This window comes from Acytostelium subglobosum, assembly GCF_000787575.1.
Source record: "Acytostelium subglobosum LB1 DNA, scaffold: scaffold10, whole genome shotgun sequence".
NCBI lineage: Eukaryota > Evosea > Eumycetozoa > Acytosteliales > Acytosteliaceae > Acytostelium > Acytostelium subglobosum.
In genome coordinates, this window is record NW_012236523.1 from 946,874 (window position 1) to 973,382 (window position 26,509).

Genomic DNA, 26,509 nt, shown 5'->3' on the forward strand with positions numbered 1-26,509 from the left:
CAACTTCACCAATCGTCAGAATACCACAACCTGGTCTATTACTATTATACCATTCAGCTCAATCTATATCACCTCCATCAGATAATCAATGGTTGGAATATAGAGATGATGGTATCTGTTCTCAACAAGGCTTGATAGACGGCAACAGACTTTCAAGTTGGTTGTTCCCAAATGAATGAACGAATGAATGAATAAACAGTTAAGTCCAGTGGATGTTTGTACAATATGAAGTAGGAGAGTTGTTTATTGTCGTCAATCAATCCAATCATCATGTGGATGTAGTGGCGGCGGCTGTACTGTTATCTTGGGTGAAGGTTGGACTTGACTTGCTTGGGTCTTGGCCAATGGGAAGTGCAGCGGCTACAGCAGTTGGCGGAGTGGCTGCTTGTACAGTGGGAGTGGTTGGCATAGCTGATATTGCTGGGGACTGTGCAGCAGCTGTCGTTTGTGGAATGGCTTGGGTTGGCGACGCCATTGGCATTGGCATTGGCTGTGATGATGGTGATGTCATTGTCACTGACGCTTGGGATGGTGATGGTACTGGTGCCGGAGCTGGTGCAGACATTGGCATCATCGTCGTGCTTGCAACAATCTGTGTGGCCACTGGCAACTGCTTGGTGGCGGCCATTCCAAAGTTCTTTTGCTTGACCTTTTCCAAAGCCTCCTTGTCCTTCTCCAGGTTGTCCTCGATGTCTGTGTAGCACTTTAGCTTCAGTTCCAACTTTCTCGTCTGTACATTGATGATCTTCAACATGAGTGATTGTATCTCTCTCTCTTCATTGTTTATAAGTGCCTAAGTGTTGTGAGTGATTGATTGAGTTAGTGAGTGAGCGCGGGTTGGACCATGGAGGATTGAGTGCTGGACTTACCTTGGCCTTGGTGGATGCTGCAAGGAGAGCAGCATTTGATGCATTTTGTATTCTTGTTTTGGTTATCGTTGATTGAGTCGTTGATGTTGTACTCGTTGAGGTTGTGATTGGGGATGCTAATGTTGGTGTTGGTGAAGTGACTGTTATTGATGGTGTATCGGTTGTTGTTGTTGTTGTTGACTTGGTCTGTGTTGTTGATTCTTGTTCGTTATCAGTACTTGGTGGTGGATCGGGATTGCTCTCAATCCATTCGAATGCAGCCTTGGCAGCAGCCGAAGCTACTATAGGACTGACTGAATTGGACAATAGAGCGAGGAGAACCATCAGAGGGTTCTGGGCTTGTGAGAAAGTGTTGATGGCATTGGGGGGCAATGTAGGCTTGACCACCACTTCCTCCTCATCATCATCATCCTCCTCCTGTTGTTCGTTCATATCCTCATCTTTGTTGTTGTTGACATGATCATTCTCCTGAACATCCTCCATGTTGTCTGTTTGTGATTGAGCTGAGGCTGGTGCTGGAGTTGGCTCTAATGGTAGGGCCAGATTCTTGTTGGCAAGATGATTGATGCTCTCCTCCATGTAGACGTCCTCGATGGGTATGCGGAGGAACTGTAGCAGACACTGGTCCTTGGACTTGGTCTTGACAAACTCAGCCACATCCGCCCAGTTGTCGCCAAACACTTCGATTGCCTCGAGTAGACGTAGCAGCTCCTGGTCGGTCCACAACTCGGGGTTGTCCAGCGTGACACTCTGTTCAAAGCGACTGAAATCGGAAGTCTGGCAATATGATGGATACTCGCCATTTGTGAAGCAACTGGCGCACAGCTCCATCGTGGAGAAGTCGGGCGGTAGGTTGCCATAGTCGTTGAAAACAGGCTTGTTGACGAGGAAGTAGCGCAGCGTGTTGCAGTCCTTGTGGCAGCTGGTGCACGTGTGGACAGTCACGGGCTGCGGCAGACCAAACACATTCTTCTTGTTGGGGTAGAGAGTGTAGGTCATCCTGTTCATCGGGTCGTTGTAGTCGAACACCTCGCCCACTGCGCCTGGCTCCTTCTTGCTGTCCTGAGGCAGGTCGTCATCCTTCATCATCGATGTCTCTGACTCGTCCGCCACGGCTGTATCGTTCTCCAAGTTGATCTCGTTCTCATTCTCGATCTCATTCTCAACTTCGTCCTCATCCTCCTCCCTTTTCACATTCATATCGTCGTCCTCGTCCAAGGTCATTGTCTTGCTGGCCGTGGTCTTGCCGGTTGCTGGCTCGGGCTCCTTGTCTTTCGTTGCCGTGTCGTCCTTCTCTACGACCTCGCCTTCCTCCTCTTTGTTGTCGAGGTCGTTGTTGTTGTTGTCTTTGTTATCCATCTCCTTTTCCTTCTCGACGACTTCGCCATCCTCAATTGATGTTGTTGTGTTGCTCTCAGCTGGTAGTTGTGTTGTAGGGGATGGTTCCTTGTCAACAATAGCGGACACATCCATAACATTCTCTGGTTCTTTGGATATAGTGTCTGGAGCTGGAGCTGGAGTGATTTGTGCTGGAACCTCCTCCAGAGGTTCCTTGGGCTCTGTATTACTGCTGGTAGGGGGCGGTGTTGGGATTCGTTCATCCACCTGATTGAGGATGTTGTCTATTGAGGCTTTGTCCTTGGTCTGTTCCTTCTCTTGCTCCTGCTCCTTCACCTGGTCTGGTACATGCCCCTTTTCTTCATCTTGCTGGATAGATGATGATGTTGGTTGATCGTCTGCCATGGTTTGGTCTTGTGGCAAAGATGTAGAGCTGACTTGGGTCTCAACCTCCTTCTGGTTGGTCTCTGATTGAGCTGGTTCCTCCACGATCTTGTCCTCGGCCTTGTCCTCCACCTTCTCCACGATCTTGTCCTCGACCTTGTCCTCGACCTTGTCCTCGACCTTGTCCTCTACCTTATCCTCAACCTTGTCCTCGATATTGTCCTCAACCTTGTCCACTACCTTGTCCTCAACCTTGTCCTCAACCTTGTCCTCGACTATGTCCTCGGCCTTGTCTTCCAGCATCTCAGTGTCTGTGGATTTCTCGATATTCTCCACTTCCATTGTATCAGGGATGATGTTGATGTTTGAGCTGGTCGCGTTGTCCTTGTCATTGTCGCTGGGCATGCTCTCGATAGGTGGTTCGCTTTCGACTGTCTTTGCTTCCTCAGAATCAGCCACTTTCTCTGTGCCATTGGTGTGCTCCACCTCGGCCTCCTTATCCACCTCGATCTCCTTCTCCTCTTCAGCCATCACCTTGTCGTTGTCCATGTTGTCCACATTGTCCACGTTGTCTTTGACTTGATCTTGGGTAGTAGCATCAACTTCAGCGGCCTCTCCTGTCTTGTCTGTATCTTTGATCTCCTCGGATGTTTCGATTGAGTCGACGTTGTCCTTCTCCTTGTCTACCGATATGTCTGTGTCCTTGTCAACTGATATGTCCTTGTCAACCGATGTATCCTTCTCGAGGTTGGCTTCATCCTCCTCCTTGTGGCCTTCATCCTCCTTATCCTTGTCCTTTTGATCATCGCCCTGTTCTTCGGTGGGCTCGTCGTCCTTCTTGGCATCAGCCTCCTCGCTCATCTCAACATCCTCTCCTCTTGCCTTCTTGGCCTTCCTGGCCTCTCGTTCCTCCCTTCTCTTGGCCTTGAGCTCCGCTCGCGCCTTGATCTCCAGCTCCTTGTCGCGTTTCTCGTTGGCGACCTGATCAAACAGGGGCTGCATCTGCTCGGGCAGCGCAGGGTTTGGCAGTGGCACGCACACGATACTGTCGGGGTTGGTCAGACTGTTGATCAGTCCCCAGTGTTCCAGGAAGCTGTGCACTCTGATCAGTGCGCTGGCATCAATGTCCATTGCTCGTGCAACGTTTGTGAGCGACAAGTACTGATACTGGCTCTTCTGATACATGTTGATCATGCTGTCGCGGTACTCCTTGTAGCGCTGCATCGACCTGTCTGGTGTGGACTCATTGAAGTATTGTCTCATTTGATTGCGCTCAATGTTGTGTATCTCTGATTGATCGAACCACGCGCATTGAGTCCTTGGAGGGGGTCGTGGTGTTGTCTTTGCGCTGTCATTAGTCGTTGTGGTTGTCGTTGTCGTGGTTGTAGTTGTTGTGGTCGAAGTCGGGTCGACTGTTGATGGTGATGATACAGCTGCATCCTGAGATGGTGATGCGGACGATGATGATGATGCCGCTGCGGTAGTAGTAGATGTGGTTGTTGCTGATGATGGAGTGGCCGTGGTGGTAGAGTAACGATCATGGACGGGAGGCATGTGGGAGATGTTGGCTAGGACCAGGGGCACGACTTGCGCCGTCTCCTTGGATGCAGAGCTGCGAGATGATGAAGAGCGGGAGGATGACGAGCGGTTGGATGCCGAGGGCGTGGACAGGGATGTAGTGGGTGTCTTCATGAACAGCGTCGTGGTCATGTGGCCTGGTGTGTGCATGGTTGGTATCATGATGGACATGGGCGTTGGCGACAAGACCTTGTTGGGCGAGCCCACCGTCTGTACGTTGGGCGTGGGAGGGAAGTTTGGCAAAGGCTTGCTGATGATACCTGATGGTTGTGGCGGGAGTGGAAAGGGCTGGAGGTGGGGATTGTCGAGCCGTTGCAGCGGGGGAGTGCTGGTGACGGTAGATGTGGAGGTGGCGGTTGCCGTGACGACCCCCTCCATTGCGGTTGTCGTGTCAACAACTGTAGGCTCATCCTTCCTCTGTTTTTTCAGAGGCGTGGCGCCACCCTGCTGGCTGGCGGGTCGCTTGATTGATTCATTTACATGTGTAATCGGCTCGTCGGGTTGCATCATTGCCGAGTCGTCTATAGTCGTGCGCTTCAACAATGGAGATGACGACGATGAGTTGGTCGCCGACGTTGTGCTTGGTGATTTGGATTGAACCTTTGGCGAACTGTTGCGGGACAACCTTTTGAGCGATGGCTTGTCCGAAGTAGGTGTCGTGTTGAAGTCAATGTCGTCTGCGCCCTCCTGTGTCGTCGTCGTCGCCTTGGCAGTTGGTGTGGTCTGTCCAGTACTCCTCTTGTCGCTCGCAATCGTTGATTGAACACTTGTGTTGTTGTTGTTATCGTCATCTAAGTCATAATCCAACTCATTCATCCATTCATTAAAGAGGTAAGAGTCGACTGCCCAGCGAGAGGTGACGACCCACGCACCCTGGTGTGCCTCCTCGGGCTCGGGGTCCTCGCCATCGACCTCTGTGCTTGGCACCCAAGTGTCGTACGAGTCGGGATAGTACCAAAAGTGCACCAGGCTGAGGTTATCCTTGTGCTGTATAGTCCTCAGGTACTCTGTGTCGTCGCCACTGTTGCCACTATTCGTTGCGCCCTTCTCGATTATATGTGTTGCCTCTTGGCGTGTGGCCACGACCTGTCCTCCCAATGCATTGATCTGTGTCGATAGCAAAGTAATGCCAGGTACCTCTGGATTCAAATATACTCTATGTGGCTGAAGTACATTCAACTTCTAATGTTGTAAGTTTGATTGAGTGAGTATGTGTTTGAGACAATTGATTGAGTGAGTGATGTGATCACATACTTTCAGCTGTTGCTCGATCGTCGCGATCAACTCGATGTTCTTCTGATGTGTCGATGATGACTTGAAGTCAAACTGAGCAATGGAGTTGTTCCGCTTGAAGGAGATCGCACAACTCAATATCTGATATAATGGTCCATCAACTGTATAGTCTTTGAATAACTTGCTCGGTAGCTTTGTATGACGTGGTCTATTGGGTACCTGTTTGATTGATTGATTGATTGATCGTAAGTGATTGATCAATTGATTGAATGAATGAGTGAATTAGGATAACTCACATTCCTACCAAGTGTATCCTCGTATAACTGTATCAGCTGGCCGATAAAGATTGAAAGGGTCTTTGGTGACTGTAGTAGTGCATCATAGTCAAGGTTGCTGCAAAGTGCATTATAGATGTCCTTGGTGCGAGCGATCATCGACTCGTCTAAATAGTCAGCTTGGTCACAACCTCCATCCTTCCTTCTCAGATGTGATGATCCTGTTTGAGTTGGTGCTGTTGTAGAAGTTGTAGTTGAAGTAGTAGTATTTGTAGTTGTATCTGTACTACTAATATTATGTTGTTGTTTGTGAGTTGATTGGTCCATCATTGGATGTGTTTGATTGATTGATTGAGTGTGCGTGTGATGGATGATTCTGATGATGATGTCAGAGTAAGATCTATATATGTTGTTGCTAAGGTTGATGACACACAACACCAATCAACATTGCAAGGTGAATGATTGAATGAATGATTGAATGAATGTGAATGAAGAGATAAAGTGTGTGAGAATGAAAGTGAGTTGAAGTGTGTGGGGGTTGTTCACTTCAAATTTGAATTTCGAATCAACCGTTATTCCAACTGTCATCCATCAATACATCAGTTTGATTGAATGATTGATTGATTGGATATTGTGTCACAACCTAGGTTTATTATGTATATATGTATTACATTACATTACAACTACTTGGCATAACGACTATTAACACATACTTGGAATGGAATTGGCATGATGGTTAGACCAAAGACTTCTTCTTCGTGGATGGGTTGGTTGTTGGAGGATGACAGGATGAAGTTGTGTAGGATGTTGGCACAGCCGACAAAGACTTCTTCAATGGCAAGGTTCATTCCAACACAGTTACGTGGTCCAGCACTGAATGGCAGGAATACATCTTTGTACTTGTCGTTGAGTAGGAATCGTTCCGGGTTGAACTTCTCTGGCTGATCCCAATGATCAGGATGGAAGTTCATCGCCTTTTGGTTGACGAACAGCTGTGTGCCAGCGGGCACATAGTACTTTCCACCGAGCATGCATGCCTCCTTGCACTCGCGTGGCGCCAAGGCCACCACGGGCCTGATCCTCATCACCTCGTTGATCACGGCCACTGTGTAGGGCACGTGTGGACGATGAGAAAAGGTCACACGGTTGCCTGGACCCACTGCGCTGGCCAACTCGCTTGCGACCTTTGCCTGTATATCTGGATGATTGATCATATACATCATGAACATCTCAATCGTCGATGCGCTCGTCTCTGTTCCTGCAATAATAAAGTCAACGCCGACCATGATCACCGAGTCCTTAAGTTCGCCCTTGGCATCAATGATCAAACTATCCATAATATCTCTTGGGCTAAATGATTGATTGATTGAGTGTGTGAGTGAGTTTGAGTGTGATTGGATGGTTCCAGTGATTGATCAAGTGAGTGTGAGCGAGTTGGAGTGATTGGGATGGCCCCAAGGGGGTATGATCATACTTATTCGGATCAAGGGTCTCGACATGCTCGTTGTAGATCTCTTCAGTGATCTGGAATACACGGTCCATGGCAGTTCCAAATAGTTTGAGTTGCATGCGATATAGTGGCTTGAGTATGTTTAGACAATCACCAATCTTGCCTGCACTCAATTGTTTCATACAAATATCCACTGGCACGAACAACCTCTGCATCTTGCCCTCATTCGCATCCTCATCATAAGGCATCTGATCCGAGAACATCACTCTGAATATAACATTTGCCGCCATCTTCTTTAAATAATTCCTTGGGTAGAACTATGTTTGATTGATTGATTGGGTAAGTGTGAGTGTGAGGGGTGGGGGCTGGGGCTGGAATAGTTCCAGGATCAACTCCGGAGTACATACTGGTTGGTTATCCTTCTCGAATTGCCTCAACTTGGTGATGAGGTGGTCACCTTGCTCTTCGATAGCACTGCTGAATGATCGCAACTTGGTCTTGGTGAAGGAGTTGGAGACGAGCTTTCGGATGTGTGACCAATGCTCATCACGACCAACTACCATGTTGAGGTATCCCTTGCTCATGATCTCGAGACTAGGTGATTGTATACGATTGGTGAAGTTGTCCTGATTGCGAACTACCATCTCGCGAACAATTGCAGGGTCCGAAACGATTATATGATAATTATCTCCAAGCCATATTCTCATAACATGTCCAAACTTCTCTGTTAGTTTGGCCATACCAATATGTGGAGAAGGACCCACTTGATGTAGATTACCAATCAATGGCAATGGCATTGGACCTGGCGCATCATCCTTTGTCAATCTCCTAATCTTATAAATAAAATCTAAAATAAGATAAACTATGATCACAACTGCGATCAATGTGTATGTATTCATTCTCTATCTCTCTATGATGTATATATATATATTATAATAGATGGGATTTTGATGTGAGGCATGAATGAATGTAGGACCTCAGGGTCCACATGATGGTCGAGGACTTACACATTCATGAGCTCACAGGACATTGGACCGTCCAATCGAATGAATGATGTGATGATAATCTCCGCTGAACGACAATCTGCAAAAGGCCAAGAAACAGGGTGGACTGTGGACGAAGTCGGTCCTTTGTGTAGATAAGACCATAGACCTCGCACGTTTGATTGGGTGATTGGGCCTCACCACGAGAGAGGACCAATCGGAAAAGTTTTTTGGGGTGGCTCGTACATTGGGCATGGACCAAAAGGGCTCGTGTGTCGACTTTGAGGTCACATGATACCGACCGTTTGAAAAAGGGGGGGGCAGGTCAGGGTGGTGGACTTATGTAGATTGACCAACTATGGATGTGGACGAGTTCTTTGCTAGGATCATCCAAAGTTTAGTAGGTTGTCGGTGATTGATCCTGTGGCTGCAGCAGCTGGGGTTGGACGACTGGGAGTCGACAGGGATGGCGCTGAGGGTGTTGTCTTGAGCAGTGGCGTCACTACTCCCTTAGGCTTGGGTGTTCCGGTTATGTTGTTGGTCTTGGATGTTGGTGTTGTTGGTGTGCGGTAGCTTTGACGTAGTTGTTGGTCCTTGGCCAAGAGAGGTGATTGTCCGCCTCGATTTGGTGTTCGCATTGATATCAACTTTTGTGCGGCAGGTGACAATGACTCGAGCGCACCTTTGGACGTCGCCAGTCCTTGTCGCAGCGGCGATGGCACAGGCTTCTTGGGAACCTTTTTCGAATTGTTGTTGGCCTTGTCGGCCATCTGATATGCCAGCCTCTCCCTTGCTGGCGTCTGTGGTATCTTGAATGATCCGCGGGCGGACCCACTGATGTCCAATGGCGTGGAGATTGGATTCTCTGGCAGCAACAATGGTGTTCCATCGATGCGGCCCCAAGTCATCATTGGGGATTCGTCTCCAAGACTGCTCATTGGTGTTGCCTGGGGCGTGGACACGAAGCCCATCGACGATATATATTGATCGATTGACTTGCCCTCACGTTCCAATCTTTGTATAAGAGCCAGTTGTTCAGGGATTGATAATTGATTGAATGGTATCTCGTTCGACTCCTTGATTGTTGACGATGATGATGAGAGATCGATTGATATCCTTGTATTCTCGCGTACTATCTCTTTGGGCGGCATTGATATGCCTGGACTGGGCTCGGACACTGACTGACCCTGTGGATAATACATCAACTTATTGATCACAGTATGTTTCCATGTGTCTGGTCCACTCTTTCCTTCGGATCCTCCATTCTCCAACATCAATGTATTATTCAATCTCTGAGTTCTATCCTCCATCCACTTATGTTTCCTCTGATGTTCTTGCATCTGTTTAACCTGTATCTCATTAAAACTATGATCATCCTCACTTGTATAGTTGGCCACGAACTGATCCAATCTAACTCCATTCGTTATATCATCATCTTGTTGTTGTTGTTTCTTGATGGACTTCGTTGTTGGGATCGTGTTGATGTTTGATGATGGTGTATCAAATGTTGAGGATGATGTTGATGTTGATGATGGAGTATCGAATGATTGATTGATTGATGGTGTTGCCATTGATTGAGAACTGTTGTTGCCAAGTGGATACCTGACAGATGTTGTTGCTCTTCTAATTGATTGTAATTGAAGTGATTGCATTCTTTGTACATCATTTGATTCAACAGCATCCATCCATTGTAATTGACTCTTTAAGTTTGGTAGATCTGGGAAGTAATCCCTCTGTATAATACGTGACAATGAGTCTACATATTGTTCTTCCTCCAATACAATATGTTGTGTTTGTTGTTGTTGTATATTTGACTCATTCGTATCTTTAGTAGTTGTAATAATCTGCTTATTCATTATAAGTATTTGTTATATATGTATGTATATATGTTTGATTGATTGAATGATTGAATGAATGAATACTATCTGTATCTCTATAACCAGGTTGGCTGGTCATTCATTCATTGAAGAATGTCAAGCAAAGGATTGAGAGGATAGAATGAAGTTCTGAAAATTGATAAGATCTGGTGGGTGCTGCAAACAAGCTCAGTCTTGCACGAACTTGAATGAGCTCCCCAACCCCACACACACTATCACCCGATGACTTTGGTCGTCTGCACACACCTCTTGGTTGTTTGTTTGTTCAACTCTGGAGATAAAGAATGAGAGAGTGAATGATGAGTTGAGAGGTACAAGTATACAGTTAGTGTTTATACAACTTAGAGATATATAACAAACAAATAATATACATCAATAGCAACCAAACAAATAAATAATGAAGTTTGGTAAACAACTTCGTTATGAGTGTGTGTCGGAGTGGCGCACAAGGTATATCTCTTATAGCAAGTTAAAGAAGTATTTGAGATTCTTATATGCTGTACCATCTGCACAGTCTCCACAACTTCAAAGTCAACAACAAGCATCATCATCATCACAAGTAGTTGATATCAATGATGAGAATCAACCTCTACTTGGTGGACATGCAAGCAATGATATTCCAGCACCATCTTCAACATCATCATCAATGTTGAGTCTGCCTGGTAGTGGTGTACCAGATACTATTGGAATGAGGAGTGTTACACATGCTCAACCATCACCGGAGGAGAGGGAGCGACTATTTATCGCCAAGTTGGACGAAGAGAAGAACAAAGTCAACTCATTCTACATCCTAAAGGAGAAGGACTTGATCCAACATTACAACAAGTTGACCGAACATGCATCCATGGTATGTCCAGGCCATCATTCAATGTCCACTCCTCACTGCTAACTCAATCAATCAATCAATCATTCAAACAAAAATAGATACTAAAGGACAAGACACCGAATCCAAAGTTGTTAAAGGATATTAGGAGAGCATTCCTCGAGTTGTACAAGGCATTGACAATGCTTGAGAACTATGTCACATTGAACTATACAGGCTTCCAGAAGATACTCAAGAAGTTTGATCGTTTCTCATCGACGGGAAACTTTCAAGAGAGCTACATGGCCGACCTGGCACACGAACGATTCCACTCTGACAAGACATGGAAGAACATGAAGCATGATGTAGAGGTAGGTGTTCATCCCGTCCATGACCAGTGACTCAAGGTCCCACCTACTCACTCCATTCAATCAGCTGCTGTATTGTAAACTATTCAAAATAGACAAGATAGAGAAGGCAAAGATGGTGCTGAGGCCAGTGTCCAGCTCGAATACTGCGAGCTGGCATATGATGAAGCTTGGACTGGCGATTGGAAGTATATTCACAAGTCTGGCATTGATAATTATATTGTTTGTCAATGGTCCGATGGTTGGCAATCCGGATTGGGACCGATTCATCTCGGTCGTGCCGATATTCCGTGGCGTCGGACTGCCCATCCTGGCAGTGTGGCTGTGGGGCGTCAACGTCTACGTGTGGGAGAAGCAGCGCGTCAACCACATACTGATCTTTGGCTTTGACCCGCGCACAACGGTCGACCCGACCAGGATCTTCAAGACGGCGTCCGTGCTGACGGGCATCTGGATCTTCACGTGGATGCTGTTCTGCGGCACCATCCTTGGCAACTTCTCCCATCTGGGCATCCCGGCGCAGGTGTACCCGCTGGCGCTGGTCATCTTCTTCCTGCTCGTGGTCTTTTTCCCCTTCCGTCTGTTCCATCGCAAGTCACGTCTGATGTTGTTCACCATCCTTGGCAACGTCATGATCACACCATTTGGCAGTATCAAATTCCGTGCACTCTTCCTCGGTGATGTACTCACCTCCATGGTCAAGACCATATTCGATTGGGAGTATACTGCATGTTATTATATCACAGGTGATTGGAAGGAGAATTGTAAGTTAGTTCTTCATTCGTTCATTCATACGCTCAATCAATCATACTCACTCACTCGTTCAATCAATCAATCATTGGAATATAGTTGGAGCAAGATGTAATCATGTTAATGCTATTGCATTGCCAATCATCTCTGGACTACCATTGTTGTGGCGTCTGATGCAATGTATGCTATTATACAAGGCCACAAGGAACAAGATACATCTAGGCAACACTGGAAAGTATGCCTTTGGTTTCACCGTCGTCCTATTCTCTGCATTGAATGGAAACTACCAAAGTATGTACATAACTCCATCACTCGCTCACTCGATCAATAACTCACTCATTCATTCAATGAATCAATCAGATTATCCAGAACCATGGACACCTGGAAGAGTGTTATGGTGTGTATGCTTCGTGTTGGCTACATTGTATATGTACGTTTGGGATGTGTTTGTAGATTGGAGACTGATGTGGCTGAAGTCACCGAGACCAATGCTCAGGAAACACTTGATCTACAAGAAGCACTTGTGGGTCTACTACTACGCAATCATCAGTGACTTCTTCCTGCGCTTTGCATGGACACTCACGATCACTCCACTTCAGTTCAATATTGGCATCAACAACGAGCTGTTTGTGACGATCCTGGCGACGGTCGAGCTCATTCGTCGATTCACCTGGGCGTCATTCCGCGTGGAGAACGAACACGTACAGAACTCGCTCACCTATCACGCATTCGACATGTCCGAAGTGCCTTGGAGTCAGGAGATCAATCCAAAGCGCGCAGGTGGTGCTGGCGGCATACCAGTGCCACCCAGCAAGGCGGAGGTCGGTGGCGACGCCGACTTCACCACGGCCAGCTCGGATAACTGGTCCAAAGCAGCCAGTCAGTACTATTCAAAGAAGAGTTGGTTGGATGTACTATCCAACAGATTCTTCAACAAGAAGAAGGGCAGTGGCATAGTTCAACAACAAGACGAAGATATCGATAACAAGGAGTACAACATAAACGACTGATCAATCGATTGATTGATTACATTATTACATTATATTACATGATCGTTCATTGTTCACGTTGGAGGTGGAGACACTCTTCTTGAGTTCATTGACCAACTCGTCAAGGGTTTGTCCAAACAATGTTCGAGCCAGAGTGATGTCGATGAAGCCAGAGTGTCTTAGATCATCAGTGAGATGTAGGAACAAAGTACTTGATATACGATGTAGTTTGAATGATATAATACCATCAATTGATAATAATAATTGATTGATTGTAGATGGTAGTTGATCTAGATTCCATGATCTACTTGTGAATCCTTCTGATCGTCTCGCCAGATATCCAGAGCATGATAAATCCAATCTCGTCAATGTCTCTAATATACTAAAGTCCAAGTTATGTATATAATCCTTGAGTGTCAAAGATGTCAATGATTGAGGTATGTCGTAGAGCTGAAGTGATTTGGGATAGTTGGATAAAGTGAGTGATGTCACTGATGATGGGATCATTCCATTGATGTAGGTATGATGAAGGGATGTCTTGTCGAATGTCAACCTGAGCTCCTCAAGTCCATTTGGTAGACAGTAGTATACATTGTGCATCGTAGTCAATGATGTTAAAGTAGATGGTAGATTAATGGAGAGATGTGAAGGAGGTTTGGAGGTGTCGATGAATGAGTCAATCCGAAGATTGAGTAATGATGGGAATGAATAGGAAGTTAAGTTTGAGAGGATGTCTGAATGAACTCGGCATGTCAGTGATAGTGATGTTAAGTAGGTATATGGTGTTGAGCTGAATGTTGGAGTAGATGATCCAAGTGTAAGATGATTGAGAAATGGTCCGTGGATGGTATGTTTGTAGTCCTCTCCAAGTGTTAGATCAGTTAGACTGTATGGTAGCATTGAGATTGGATGATTGAATGAGTTTCCAAAGACTATAGTCTCTAATCTCGATGATAGCCATGGATTGGTATCAATTGATTGATTCCATCTACAAGATGAATCGAATGTCAATGACTTTAGATTGACCAATGAAGTCAATACATGATCAAGTGACAAGTTGAAGTGACCTGCAATCGTGAGTGATGTCAATGTCTTTGGTAGCAATGTAGTTCCATCAACTTCATCAATGTGGTTGTTGGACTTGGATGAGAAGTATATCAACAAGTTGGTCAATGGAGCATCAATCAATTGATCCAAATCATTTGATGATACACTATAATGTAGAGTTGTTGTTGTCTGACTATTGTTGGAACATGATCTCAAGCTCATCACATCCTTCATTGATTTCCAAAATGAATGTTGGAATGGATTGAACCTTGGATTATTCACAACAATAGTATTTATATTCGGTATATCCATCAATATATCTTTCCAATCCTTATCTCTATTGGTGTCTATTTTGATTGAGTGAGTGAGGGTGAGTGGAACTATTCCATATTTGATCGATTGAGTCTTGACATTTTACCTAACCAATAATCGAATGAATGTGAGATGTATGGTGTAATGGTTGTTATTATTATGTTATGATGTTTATGTTTATGAACATCTTTATCTATTATATGTTTGAATGATTGTAGTTTAATTGATTTACAATCTTGATATTGATCTCTAATTGGTAGATTATTATAATTGAATCTAAAATATTTAAAACGATCATTATATAAACGTTTACATATTAATGTAAATTTAATTCTATCTGAATTACAATTAAATTTATCTAATATATATAATAATAATATATTATCAAGTTTATCTAAATTCATTATATTATATTATTATATACATGTATATTAAGTAAGTAACAAAATAACTCAGATGGAGTGAGAATGATTGCATCTTCTCAATAGATTAAACTACCTTCACTCACCAATAAACACAATCACAATCACATTCGACAACCTCAACCACAATTCATTCAAACAAATATTTCCTAAAATGGTGGGGATCGGAATTGATTCAAGGATAAAACAGGATCCGCATTCGAATTCAGGGATGGGTAATATGACTTCCAATTTTGGTCCAAATCTCGAGATTTGATCAAACAATGTTGTTCTTAACTTTTTTGCAAAAGCAACCAAATATTAAATGGAACTTCAAAGTTAAGAGTTGATTGAATCAAAGACCAAATTTCCAAAGGATCAAGGCCCAATAAGAGGGAAAGGACCTACCCATAGCCACTACCCTTAGAGATATTATTACTGACTCTACACACATACAGTGTTCTGTTGGCGAAATGACTTGAGTCGCGACCTTCAAAGTTAGGATAGATGGTATAGTGAATGGGTCCCAAAGTAACTCATACACCTTGCCTACCTTAGGTTGTGTTGTTGTTGCTAGAGCAAAGGATGACCCAACGTTCATTCCATTGATAGTTAGTTAGTCAACTACAACTACTACTCCATCAACAACAAGAATGAATCATCAGAGATATACTTCTGGTTATTGCCAGTATATTGGTGGTGTCAACTTATGCACACTCCTCCGCTGGTCCCGAGGACAACAACTTGTTGTCAAAAGGATTCGAGAATATCAGTTGGGTGCATCACTATTCGATGGATTCCTCTTGTATGTTCAATGTTTGATCATAACCAATCAAGTATTCTAACCTCTCAATCATATCGATCCTGATAGAGAAATGCATCAAACGAGGATGTCATCAGAGGTACTACCGAGGTCTGCACTGGTCTACACATCCAGAAGCCAGAGGTTGTAAGTACCACTACAACAATGTCATTCATTGTTTGATTGATAGATTGATTGATATTGACATTGACATACTATGTAGTGCGCTGGAGTGATGAAGGCATACGCACCAATTGTTTACTATGTTATCGTCGAGGACGAGCTTGCTCCATCAGGTTTGATATCTCTGGTTCCTTGACATATGGTCTACGCTTCTTCAAGCTAACCTCTCAATTTGTCGTTCTCTCCGTCTCCATCTCCATCCCTCTCCCTCTCCCTCGCATTCATTCATGCTCCAACAACAACTCCAACAACAAAGAGATATGTTACAAGCTTGACATCTGTAGCCATGACCCTAATGATGTGACAGTGAACAAGATGGCAAAGTCTAATGAGATGGCACAGGGTGCTTTGGACAAGGTTAAGGCTCGTCTCCAGAAGAAGCCAGTGGTCTTGAATAATCCAACAACACCAAGATCAAAGACTGGATTCTCAGGCACAAGCTATATCTTGCAGCTGGCCGACATCCATATGGACCCTTTGTACGCGGTGGGCTCCGAGCCACACTGTGGCGAGCCTCAATGCTGTCGCAATGGAACTGGCGCGGCTGGCTTCTGGGGTGATCACATGTGCGACATCCCAATCTGGACGGTCAAGCAGATCCTCAGCCAGATCGTCGAGATCAACAAGACGATGCCCATCAGCATGGTCATCTGGTCGGGTGACAACTCGCCCCACGACGTATGGATGATGGATGAACAGACCCAGGTCACTGCCATCCAGGTCATGTCGGAGATGATACACGAGTACTTCCCCAACACTATCGTAATGCCATCGTGTGGCAATCACGAGTCCTATCCAATGGACGAGTTCCTGCTGCCCCAGCAACAATGGCTCTTGGACACGCTGGCCGATTCATGGCAGCCATTCCTCACATCCGAGGAGGTGGCCACGGTCAAGAAGGCGGGTTACTTCACCTCGGTCCTCCAGCCAGGTCTTCGCGTCATCTCCCTTTTCACGTTCGACGCCGACATACTCAACTTTTACAACTTGCTCCGTCACTCCAACCTCAACATCCGCGACAACCAAACCGATTGGTTCATCAACACACTGGAGCAGGCCGAGTCGCACAACGAGAAGGTGTGGGTCGTCGGCCACATCCCGTGCACATTCTACCCGCTGCCCACCAACCATTGGTGCCGCATCTATGAGGCCATCTTCGAGCGCTTCAGCGAAGTGATCGTGGGCCAGTTCTACGGCCACACGCACTTTGACCAGCTGGTGGTCTTCACAGAAACGGCCACGCACAGCATGCCCACCGGCACCAACTACGTCGCGCCAAGCATGACCACGTACGTCGGCCACGACCCTGCCATCCGTCTGTATGAGTTCAACTACGACACGAAGCAAATCACCAACTGGTATCAATATCGCACCAACATCACCGAGGCCAACATCACTGGCAATCTAACAATGTCGTTGGCATACACGCCATTGGAGCTGTACCAGATGCCTGACCTGTCCAACGAGTCCTGGTTCAACCTTACGCAACGCTTCCTTCACAATGACACTCTGTTGGACGATTACTACTTCCAACTGCGCAGTGGACCACACACCACCTGGATGGAGCAATGTGATTCAGTATGCCGTCGTCTATGGTATTGTGAGATACTTGGAGTCACCACCGACCTTCTCAAGGAGTGTGCAGATGGCAAGATCTTTACAAAGTAAAGTAAAGTGTGAGAGTGAGAGTGATAGTGAGGCAACCTTTGTTTGAATGTTGAGCGGGCTGTCACTCATTCATTATTCTCCAGACCTCAACATCAACAACAATCTATATCTCTATCTATCTCCATCTCTATCTTTACAACTATCAAATCAATATGTCATTGACTTGTTATACTGATTCCGCTGGGATTGCCGATATCTTGACACTGGCAGACAATGCTCCTCGTCGTCAGATGCTCATTGACTCTGGCATTGATGGTCTATATCTACTTATAACAGGACTTGTTGAAGAGAATATCACTCAAGACTTTCCAACCATCGATGCACCTCTGGCCCGAATATTATATGGCCTCCGTCTACTGACACTCCAATCTCATCCAGGTAGAGAGGTAGGAGGAGGAGTTGGTCACCAACATGTTGACAAAGACAGTAAGTATTTCAAATGTTTGATTGAATGAGAATGAGTGATGTCATTGATATCGATACTAACGTAGGAGTGTAGTACTCCAAGATATGGAACATATCAAGAGTATCCTCAATGAGATGAAATTGTAATGATTGGCTCACCAAGTTGTCATCAAATTCCAAGTTCATTTCCACGAACAAAAGTGATGTTACACGTGTCGAACGACCATTCAATTGAATATTCACTCTCTGTGACACAAACAGATAATAGATAAACAACAAATAAATGTATACAAATGGAACATACAGATAATAGTCATGCCAACATCAACATTGGAGTTGGCAATGATGATGATGACGACCAAGCTAAAGATCAATCACATCAACAACAAGGAGGAACAACAACATACTTTAGTGTACGAATCGTTGATATTGATTATTATATGACAAAGCCTGTTAGTGGCTTAGACCCTACGACATCGCCACTCGATCGCAATCAAAGAGTACAGAATGTACCTATTGTAAGAGTGTTTGGGTCAACTCCCGCTGGACAAAAGACATGTCTACACATCCATAATCTCTTCCCCTACTTCTTTGTAGAGTACTCTGATCAACTATCACTACAACTTGAACAAGGTATGATGACCTGATGTTGCTAGCTATCACTCAATCAATCAAACTAACTCATTCAATCAATCAATCAAGTGAACACTTATATACGCAAGCTTGTAGCGAGTATCAATCAAGCAATGGGTCAATCATTCTCGAGCCATCAACATATATTCAATGCGAGGATGGTTAAGGGAAAGCCCTTCTACGGTTACTATCCTCAAGACAAGATGTTCATCAAACTTATCCTGTAAGGCATGCTCCATTGAGCTTGGTCAATCACAATCAATCATTCTAACATCTATTCAATCAATCAATCATTAGTTACAACCCAGATAGTATGAACAAGGTTGCAGGACTGTTAAGAAATGGATCTATAATGGGTAGGAAGTTCGAGGTGTACGAGGCACACATACCATTCATGTTGCAAGTGTTCTTGGATCACAACCTGGCTGGCATGTCATTCATCAACTTTGATAATATACTCTTTCGAAAGCCACTACCCTCTTGCAAGCGACTCTGGGGAGGCAATCAACAAGACCTCTCACAAGACACATGTACGTACATGATCATGTTGGCATGTTCGACAAGTCATACTAATTCAATCAATCAAACAGCATTTGACAACAGTCGTATTGAACGAAGACGATGGTTCAGTGAGTTCTGTCGAAGTGATGACCCGGCATTCAAACATCTTTGGTCGCCCATTCAATCGAGGAAGACTACATGTGAGCTTGAAGTGGATGGCGATATATTCCGCACGACCAACATCAATTATAACAACAAGTCACCGACAAGGACAACAGAGATAGAGGAGAAGCTGGTGCATTCATTGCGGCTCATATGGGACGACGAGCTGGATAGGCGACGAGAGCATGGCATGACCACGCAGTTCACTCAAGCACAATCACAGACAAGGAAGCCATTCCCTCTGGGTTACTTTGCCAAACCACTAGCCTTCAAGAAGATCGATGAGATCATTGCACAAGAGGACATCATAGTACGCAAGAGAATTCAAGAAAGAGAGCAACAACGAAGACAGCAGCAAAAACAACAACATGATGATGATGTTGATGATGATGTCAACAATCAACAAAAAACAATCATCGATTCACAACCCATGTATGACATTGACTTGGCACAACCATCTGGTTCTCAAACACTCTTTGCCATCCCTCCATCCAATTCACCTGGACTGTCATTGCAGTCCGACCCATCAATATCATTTTGCTCGCCTTCCACCACCATCAAGAATACCAACAAGCCAGCCACGACCTCCGTCACGAACAATGTCCAATCTCAACACGATGAGTTTGATCATCATCAAGACCCTGTAGTTGAGCCAGATACCCTGGCGATGCCTCCACCTCCATTTCCACCTTCACCTTCTCCCCCACTATCACCTCCACCTCCCCTCAACAATCAAGTTGTTGAAGACAGTGACATCAAGGACAAAGGACATGAAAATAATGATGATGACGACGATGACGATGAAGAACAAGGTGAGGCCCAATCACAGCAGGAGATCAAGGATATATTGGCCGCATCTCAACTTTACAACAAGATGTTCTCACAAGCGTATGCATCATGGTCTGATGAGGAAGGTGAAGAGTTGATCAGTCCACCACCTCTGGATGAGGCCAACAACAAGTACCTATCATTGAAGCGCAAGACACCACCAACCAATGATGTTGTTATGGCCAACAATCAAGATGTTCAACGTCAACGATTAGATCCAAGAGCGGAGGAAGAAGAAGAGTACGATACAGATATACCTCAATATGATGGAGGCCGTGATGATTATATACGAGAGAAGAAAAGAAGACCATCATCACATGTACATAACAACATCAACAATAACAACAACAACAACACTGGTCTTATTCAATTACCAATACCAACGCCATTGGTGACCAAGTCAACAACAAAGTTCAATCATCGCTTTGACAATAATCGATTGATTGCAGTACCTAGCGATCAAGGTCCTGAAGAGGACCCAATCATGTCCTCACAGAAGCCATCAACAACATCGACAACGACGACGACAACTACCACCTCAACTCCAAAGTCAAAGACAAAGTCAAAGACATCAAAGCATCATCACTCATCATCATCATCATCATCACATGGAGCACACAGCAATCGTGTCCACAAACAACAACCTACTTCACTCAGGTTTGGTTCTGCCAATCCAACAACCTCGACCACTTCAACGACAAGTACACCCTCAACAAATGGATCAGGACGCAAACATAGACATATAGATATAGAGTACAACAACAACAACTACAATGTGGACAACTCACCAACTCGCGCAAGGACTTCAACCACAACGACTTCTTTGAAGTCATGTATGAAGAAGACAACAACTGGGAGGCATGATGCCAAGAGAGTCAGGTTCGATATACCATCCGAGGAGTTTGTATCTGAGACACAGTATCCCGCCCAGGTTACGACTACTACCGTGTTTGAACCCACTCCTATGCCGTCATTGTCAGACAGCATGATGGTGATCAGCTCAAGTGCCACTCTGTTTGTGCCAGAGACACCTCCCAGCGAAGAGTCTCCGACAAAGACATCCCTTCTTCGCCAAGACATAGTCCCTTCGTCCACCTCACCATGCGCCCCCTCCCAACAAACAGATGTCTTCATTGATCCCTCGGCCAATGTTGTTGCCCAACAACAGTTCCAGCCAAACGTACAGGCTTTGGCCCAGCCAGCGCAAGCTCAACCTCTCGTCCGTGTTGAATCACCAACGATCTCTCCTGAGCCCATGGCTACGCCACCTACCCAACCGTCGCCAGTCACAGCACTGACGATGCCTTTCACAATGTGGTCTCCGGTCAAGGACTCTGGCGGTGCAATCTTCTCGCCATCCTCGACACCACTCACACTACCAATTACCTCCCCCAAGTTTGAACAGCTCAAGGTTCCAGTTGGCGAGAGTCCGACCAAGGATAACCTTCCTCCAGTTATTGATGTTATGCCCCCACCTCCTCCACAACCCAACACTCCTCCTCCTCCCCAGCTACCAGTTGGCAACACGATACACAAGAAAGGGAAGTCACCAACACCACCCAGTCCATACAAGGATGCATTGACTCCACCTCGACAGCATACTCCCCCTCCTCCATTATTTGCACCTCCCTCCCCTCCACCACCATTATACGAACCAATCAAACTTCGAACCAAGACAGTAGTTTCGAAGCCAGATGCCGCTGTCCATCTTCCCATACACTCCCCTCCACCCTCACCACCCTCTCCACCTTCCCTGCCCCCACCTCCACATATCAGTCATACACTCCCTGATGAGAAAATGCAGGAACAAGACCAGGAGGAAGAGGATATGATGATGGATAGTCCTATATCAATCATTGATGTTGCTGAGAATGATGAGGATGATGAGGGGATGATGTCATTGTCATTGCATCATCAGTCGCCAACTCCACCAGTATCGCCACCACCACAGAGCAAGGGATCAAAGTCAGACTCTGGAATGGACTTTTCATTTGGAAGTATGCAACCGACAACGGTCGACAACACACGTGGCCAGAAGCCAGTATCTCCTCAACCACCTGCAGCCATCAAGACAATTTACAACAAATCACCATCACCTTCAATCGCATTATTCACGGATGGCGGTGGAGGAGGATACACGCGAGAGACATGTGATGGAGTAGTTACACTTAGTCATCGACCACCTTCCAATGTTGATCTACTCAAGGAGTTGACAATGACCAACAAGCCAATCAACATTTACAAGGATGCCTTCTACTCCAACGAGACCGACATGGTCAAGAAGCGACTGGGTGATGTGCCACCCTTCAAATCAAACATCAAACAGATCAAGGGCATATCATATTGGAGGAGCTTGGAGGGCGCGAGACAGCCCAGGGTGCCAGAGGCCAAGGTCTACACTTTGTCCATCCCGCCTCCCTCCCCAGCATCATTGCTCCAGGCATTCAAGAATCGTGACACAACCACCGCCAACTCGTATCACCTCCATCCGCCACAACCACAACCAAAGGCAGACCATAATCTTGTGGTGGACAACTTTGATGGCAAGAGGGGTGCACCAAAGAATGTCGACTACTCCCAGGTGTCACAGGGCACACCAACATTCAGTTACATTGCCAAACTGCGTCCGGACAATCAGGACAGCGTTCAATCACTCCAGTCCAACATGAACCAGTTCCTCACGATCCTGAGCGTGGAGATACACGTCAACACACGCGACACGCTCAATCCCAACCCAGAGCTGGACGGCATCGAATCCGTCTTTTACTGCTGTCGCGACGAAGGTCAGATCGAGGCTCAGGGCGAAAACTACAAGGACCTGTGCGGTGTCATCATGGTCGGCGACAGAAGCGAGCAAGCCACCGCCAATCATCTCGGGTTCGACTGCCAGGTCACATACTGCGCTGACGAACACGAGCTGCTCAAGACCTTTTGCCAACTTGTTCGCAGCTTTGACGTTGACATCTTTGTTGGCTTCGAGATCCAACTGTTGTCGCTTGGCTACATGATCGAACGTGCACGTGCCATTGGCGTGTCACTGTGCGATGAGGTGAGCCGAGTGATCTCCCCCGTACAAGCACAGTTCAATATGAAGTCAGACAACTACTTCTCGCGTGAACTAGATCGCTTTGGCTACGATCATTCATCTGGCATCTCAATCATTGGACGCATCGTGATCAATACCTGGCGACTACTTCGACACGAGATCACGTTGGACAACTACACATTCGCCAACCTCTCGTTCCATTGTCTCAAGCGTCGCGTTCCAGAGTTCAGCTACGAGACACTCACCAGCTGGTATCAATCGGGCCAGCGTTGGCGCACTCTCAGCTACTACATCGATCGTACTAAGGGCAATCTCGACCTGATCTACAGCTTCGACATCATTGGACGCACGAGCGAGCTGGCGCGTGTCTATGGCATTGACTTCTTCAGCATTCTATCTCGTGGCTCACAGTTCCGCGTGGAGTCCATGTTGCTGCGTCTGACCAAGCCCGAGAACTACATACTCTACTCACCATCTCGCGAACAAACAACCAATCAACCAATGCCCGAGTGTATCCCATTGGTCATGGACCCCATCTCCAAGTTGTTCAACTCACCCATAGTCGTGCTGGACTTCCAATCGCTCTACCCATCGATCATGATCGCCTACAACTATTGCTACTCAACTTGTTTGGGCAAGGTGATGCCTGTCGATCCAGTGACCAATGACAAGCGCATGGGCTCGGGCAAGATCAACATCAAACCTGGACTGCTCAAGTTGCTCCACGACAACATTCAGGCGGCGCCCAATGAGGTGATGTACACCAATCAGCAGACCAGACGCGGGCTGTTCCCAAAGCTACTGAGCGAGGTGCTAGAGACACGTATCATGGTAAAGAAGGCAATGAAGAAGCACAGGGGCAACAAGAAGATTTACAACATGTTGGACGCGAGACAGCTCGCTCTCAAGATGATGGCAAATGTATCTTATGGCTACACGGCCGCCACATTCTCTGGAAGGATGTCATGCATTGAGCTGGGCGACAGCATTGTACAGACTGCGAGGGAGACCCTGGAGGGCGCCATCAAGATTGTCGAGCAGTCCAAGGAATGGCGAGCAAAGGTAGTCTATGGTGACACGGACAGTCTGTTTGTGCTGTTGCCTGGAGTGTCCAGGGAGGAAGCATTCGTCATTGGACAGAGGATTGCTGACAAGGTCACATCGATGAACCCGAGACCTGTTCGATTGATGTTTGAGAAGGTATACCATCCCACACTGCTCGTCAACAAGAAGCGATATGTTGGCTACAAGTATGAGAACGCCAGTCAGCAGGAACCCATCTTTGATGCCAAGGGCATAGAGACAGTTAGGAGAGATCAGTGCAAGTTGGTGTCCAAGATCATGGAGCGAACGATACGTATCTTGTTTGAGAAGAAGGATCTGTCCCTGGTCAAGTCATACATGATGAAACAATGGCAGAAGATCTTCCAGGACAGGGTATCACTTCGCGACTTTGTCTTTGCCAAGGCCGTCAAACTTGGCAACTACTCGACCAACGGCACACTGCCCGCTGCAGCTCAGCTTGCGATGCGTATTATGGAGAAGGACCCGCGTGGAGAGCCACGCTATGGTGAACGAGTGCGATACGTCGTTGTCTATGGCACGCCACAGTCTAGACTGTGCGACCTTGTGATCAGTCCCAGCGAGTTCATTGCCAACAAACATCTGCGCATCAACATCATCTACTACATCACCAAACAGATCATACCGGCCATGGACAGGATACTAAAGTTGGTTGGAGTCAACATTCATCAATGGTACTCATCATTCCCCAAACAATATGCTGCCACGCCCAATCAAAGGATCAACCTATTCTTTAGCAACAATCATCATATGATCCAACAACATCAACAACAACAACTCCAGCAACACGATCAACAACAACAGTATACAATTGATCAGTTCTATCATAGTATCAATTGTTTTGTTTGTGGAGATGGTGTACCAGTTAACAACAACAACAACGATGAATGGATGTATGTGGAGGAGAGTGTTAGACTGCCACTCTGCCAGTCATGCTACGAGGACCCTCAGGCCAGTCATTTCATATTGGTCAACAGACTCAATAGTATTGAGCAACAGAAGAATAAGCTGCAAGAGATATGTCACACATGCATTGGACACCAGACCTACACAACCGACATTGAGTGCCAGTCTCTGGACTGCGAGGCCTTTTACGAACGGGTCAAGTTACTGGCCCTCTACAACAACATCAATAAGTGGCATCAGAGCGTTGCAAACTCATGACCTAGAGGTGTGTCCGTCCATACGTGGAAATAATGACGCTTGGTTCTGTCCGGCCCACATCTCAGATCGGGTTTCCTACTTGTTTAGGCAGGTGAACATCATCACGCCAATCATAAGTGTTCGCACGTTAGGAGGTAATATGGCACTTTTAAGTACTACTTTACTTTACCATGACTAGGTGCAATTTCGTCCACCACCCTAGGTCACATGTGCCTCCTCCCCTCCCGAAGTCTCAACTCAATAATATAAAGTCAAATGTCGATCGGCTTATCGAACAGACAGACCTCAAGTAGGACATCATTGTTACCCAGACATGATACAACTAGCTGTATTCATGCCCCACCTTAGGCCCTTTAGTTGGTACCTTCTTTACCAAAAACGGTCGAGACTTCATAAAACATAACCCCCTCCCTTCAAGACTAGCCCTCCTTTTGGTGGGTCGGAGAGGTGGACATGCGGGCCTCGAGCCTGGACCACACACACTTCCAAAGACTTAGACACAACACGATACTTTTTTTCAACAAATTTAAATTCAAAAGGAGATCATGGTAATTAATATTTTAACTATATTTGGATGGACCTACACATAGCATTGCCAGTCACCGACATTGAAGGACTCGGATGTATAGGAATTGTACATCCCATCAACAGTGTGATACTGCCCTATTTTCCCCCCTTGTCCAACATATACAACGTCTATCCATCCACAACTGGTGACTTGTTGTAAGTCCTTTGATGGTGGACTTTATACCATCTAGATATTATCATTTTTAAATTATTGTATAAAAGTATATATATATATCACTTAGATCCTTACTCCATCCATCCATCAAACCATACAACATAAATCCTAGGAAGTAGTATTAAAAATGTAATATATCTCTTCAATCACCAATTCAACTCACCTCATCACATCTCCACATTACACAAGTATCAACATGACAAACTCAAAGTGAATGAATTAAAGAATGACTTGGATAATGTTAAGTGGACATGTTACAACGCATAGACATATTATTATATTTATTTTGTTAATGGGTCATGTCCAACCAATCCATTGGTGTTCAATATAATGGGGGTAGATGATGATAAGAATGAATGAATTGAATGAATTGATTGATTGATTGATTGAATGACAGTCCAGTCGTTGACAACTTACTAATACCCATTAATACTATTAATCACCAATCTACTACAACACGTTCTTACTTACTTACATACCTCGAGTTGGCAACAATGTCCACGCTCTTTTTCAATCAGACAACAACACTATCCATTCATAATGTCTAAGTAAGACTAGTCAACATCATGTCATGTCATGTCATGGTATAGTCATATTATTATTATCACAACCAAACACACTTAACACTCTCTCACT

At 45.6% G+C, this 26,509-nt stretch overlaps 7 protein-coding genes across 7 annotated transcripts; 4 read left to right on the forward strand and 3 right to left on the reverse strand.

Annotated features, from left to right (window-relative positions):
• Positions 1 to 268: 268 nt before the first annotated feature.
• Positions 269 to 5,836, reverse strand: SAMD00019534_058060 (hypothetical protein; the record flags this gene model as incomplete). The annotated part of the gene is made up of 4 exons (XM_012899297.1): positions 269 to 793; positions 870 to 5,351; positions 5,424 to 5,621; positions 5,699 to 5,836. 4 exons carry the CDS (start codon positions 5,834 to 5,836, stop codon positions 269 to 271), a joined length of 5,343 nt encoding a protein of 1,780 aa, XP_012754751.1.
• Positions 5,837 to 6,369: 533 nt separating this feature from the next.
• On the reverse strand, positions 6,370 to 8,026 carry SAMD00019534_058070 (hypothetical protein; the record flags this gene model as incomplete). The annotated part of the gene is made up of 2 exons (XM_012899298.1): positions 6,370 to 7,029; positions 7,538 to 8,026. Coding segments are annotated over 2 exons (1,149 nt in total), but the record flags the coding sequence as incomplete, so codon positions are not given.
• A 470-nt stretch (positions 8,027 to 8,496) lies between these two features.
• Positions 8,497 to 9,681, reverse strand: SAMD00019534_058080 (hypothetical protein; the record flags this gene model as incomplete). The annotated part of the gene is made up of 1 exon (XM_012899299.1): positions 8,497 to 9,681. One exon carries the CDS (start codon positions 9,679 to 9,681, stop codon positions 8,497 to 8,499), a length of 1,185 nt encoding a protein of 394 aa, XP_012754753.1.
• Positions 9,682 to 10,384: 703 nt separating this feature from the next.
• On the forward strand, positions 10,385 to 12,917 carry SAMD00019534_058090 (hypothetical protein; the record flags this gene model as incomplete). Its single annotated transcript, XM_012899300.1, has 6 exons — positions 10,385 to 10,437; positions 10,519 to 10,834; positions 10,912 to 11,160; positions 11,225 to 11,921; positions 12,007 to 12,198; positions 12,268 to 12,917. 6 exons carry the CDS (start codon positions 10,385 to 10,387, stop codon positions 12,915 to 12,917), a joined length of 2,157 nt encoding a protein of 718 aa, XP_012754754.1.
• Positions 12,918 to 15,365: 2,448 nt separating this feature from the next.
• Positions 15,366 to 15,777, forward strand: SAMD00019534_058100 (hypothetical protein; the record flags this gene model as incomplete). Its single annotated transcript, XM_012899301.1, has 3 exons — positions 15,366 to 15,461; positions 15,528 to 15,605; positions 15,682 to 15,777. 3 exons carry the CDS (start codon positions 15,366 to 15,368, stop codon positions 15,775 to 15,777), a joined length of 270 nt encoding a protein of 89 aa, XP_012754755.1.
• Positions 15,778 to 15,878: 101 nt separating this feature from the next.
• SAMD00019534_058110 (hypothetical protein) lies at positions 15,879 to 17,288 on the forward strand (the record flags this gene model as incomplete). The annotated part of the gene is made up of 1 exon (XM_012899302.1): positions 15,879 to 17,288. A coding segment is annotated over one exon (1,410 nt), but the record flags the coding sequence as incomplete, so codon positions are not given.
• Positions 17,289 to 18,029: 741 nt separating this feature from the next.
• On the forward strand, positions 18,030 to 25,131 carry SAMD00019534_058120 (hypothetical protein; the record flags this gene model as incomplete). Its single annotated transcript, XM_012899303.1, has 5 exons — positions 18,030 to 18,127; positions 18,214 to 18,347; positions 18,417 to 18,570; positions 18,645 to 18,877; positions 18,938 to 25,131. The coding sequence occupies 5 exons, from the start codon at positions 18,030 to 18,032 to the stop codon at positions 25,129 to 25,131; spliced, it is 6,813 nt and encodes a 2,270-aa protein (XP_012754757.1).
• Between the last annotated feature and the right edge of the window lie 1,378 nt (positions 25,132 to 26,509).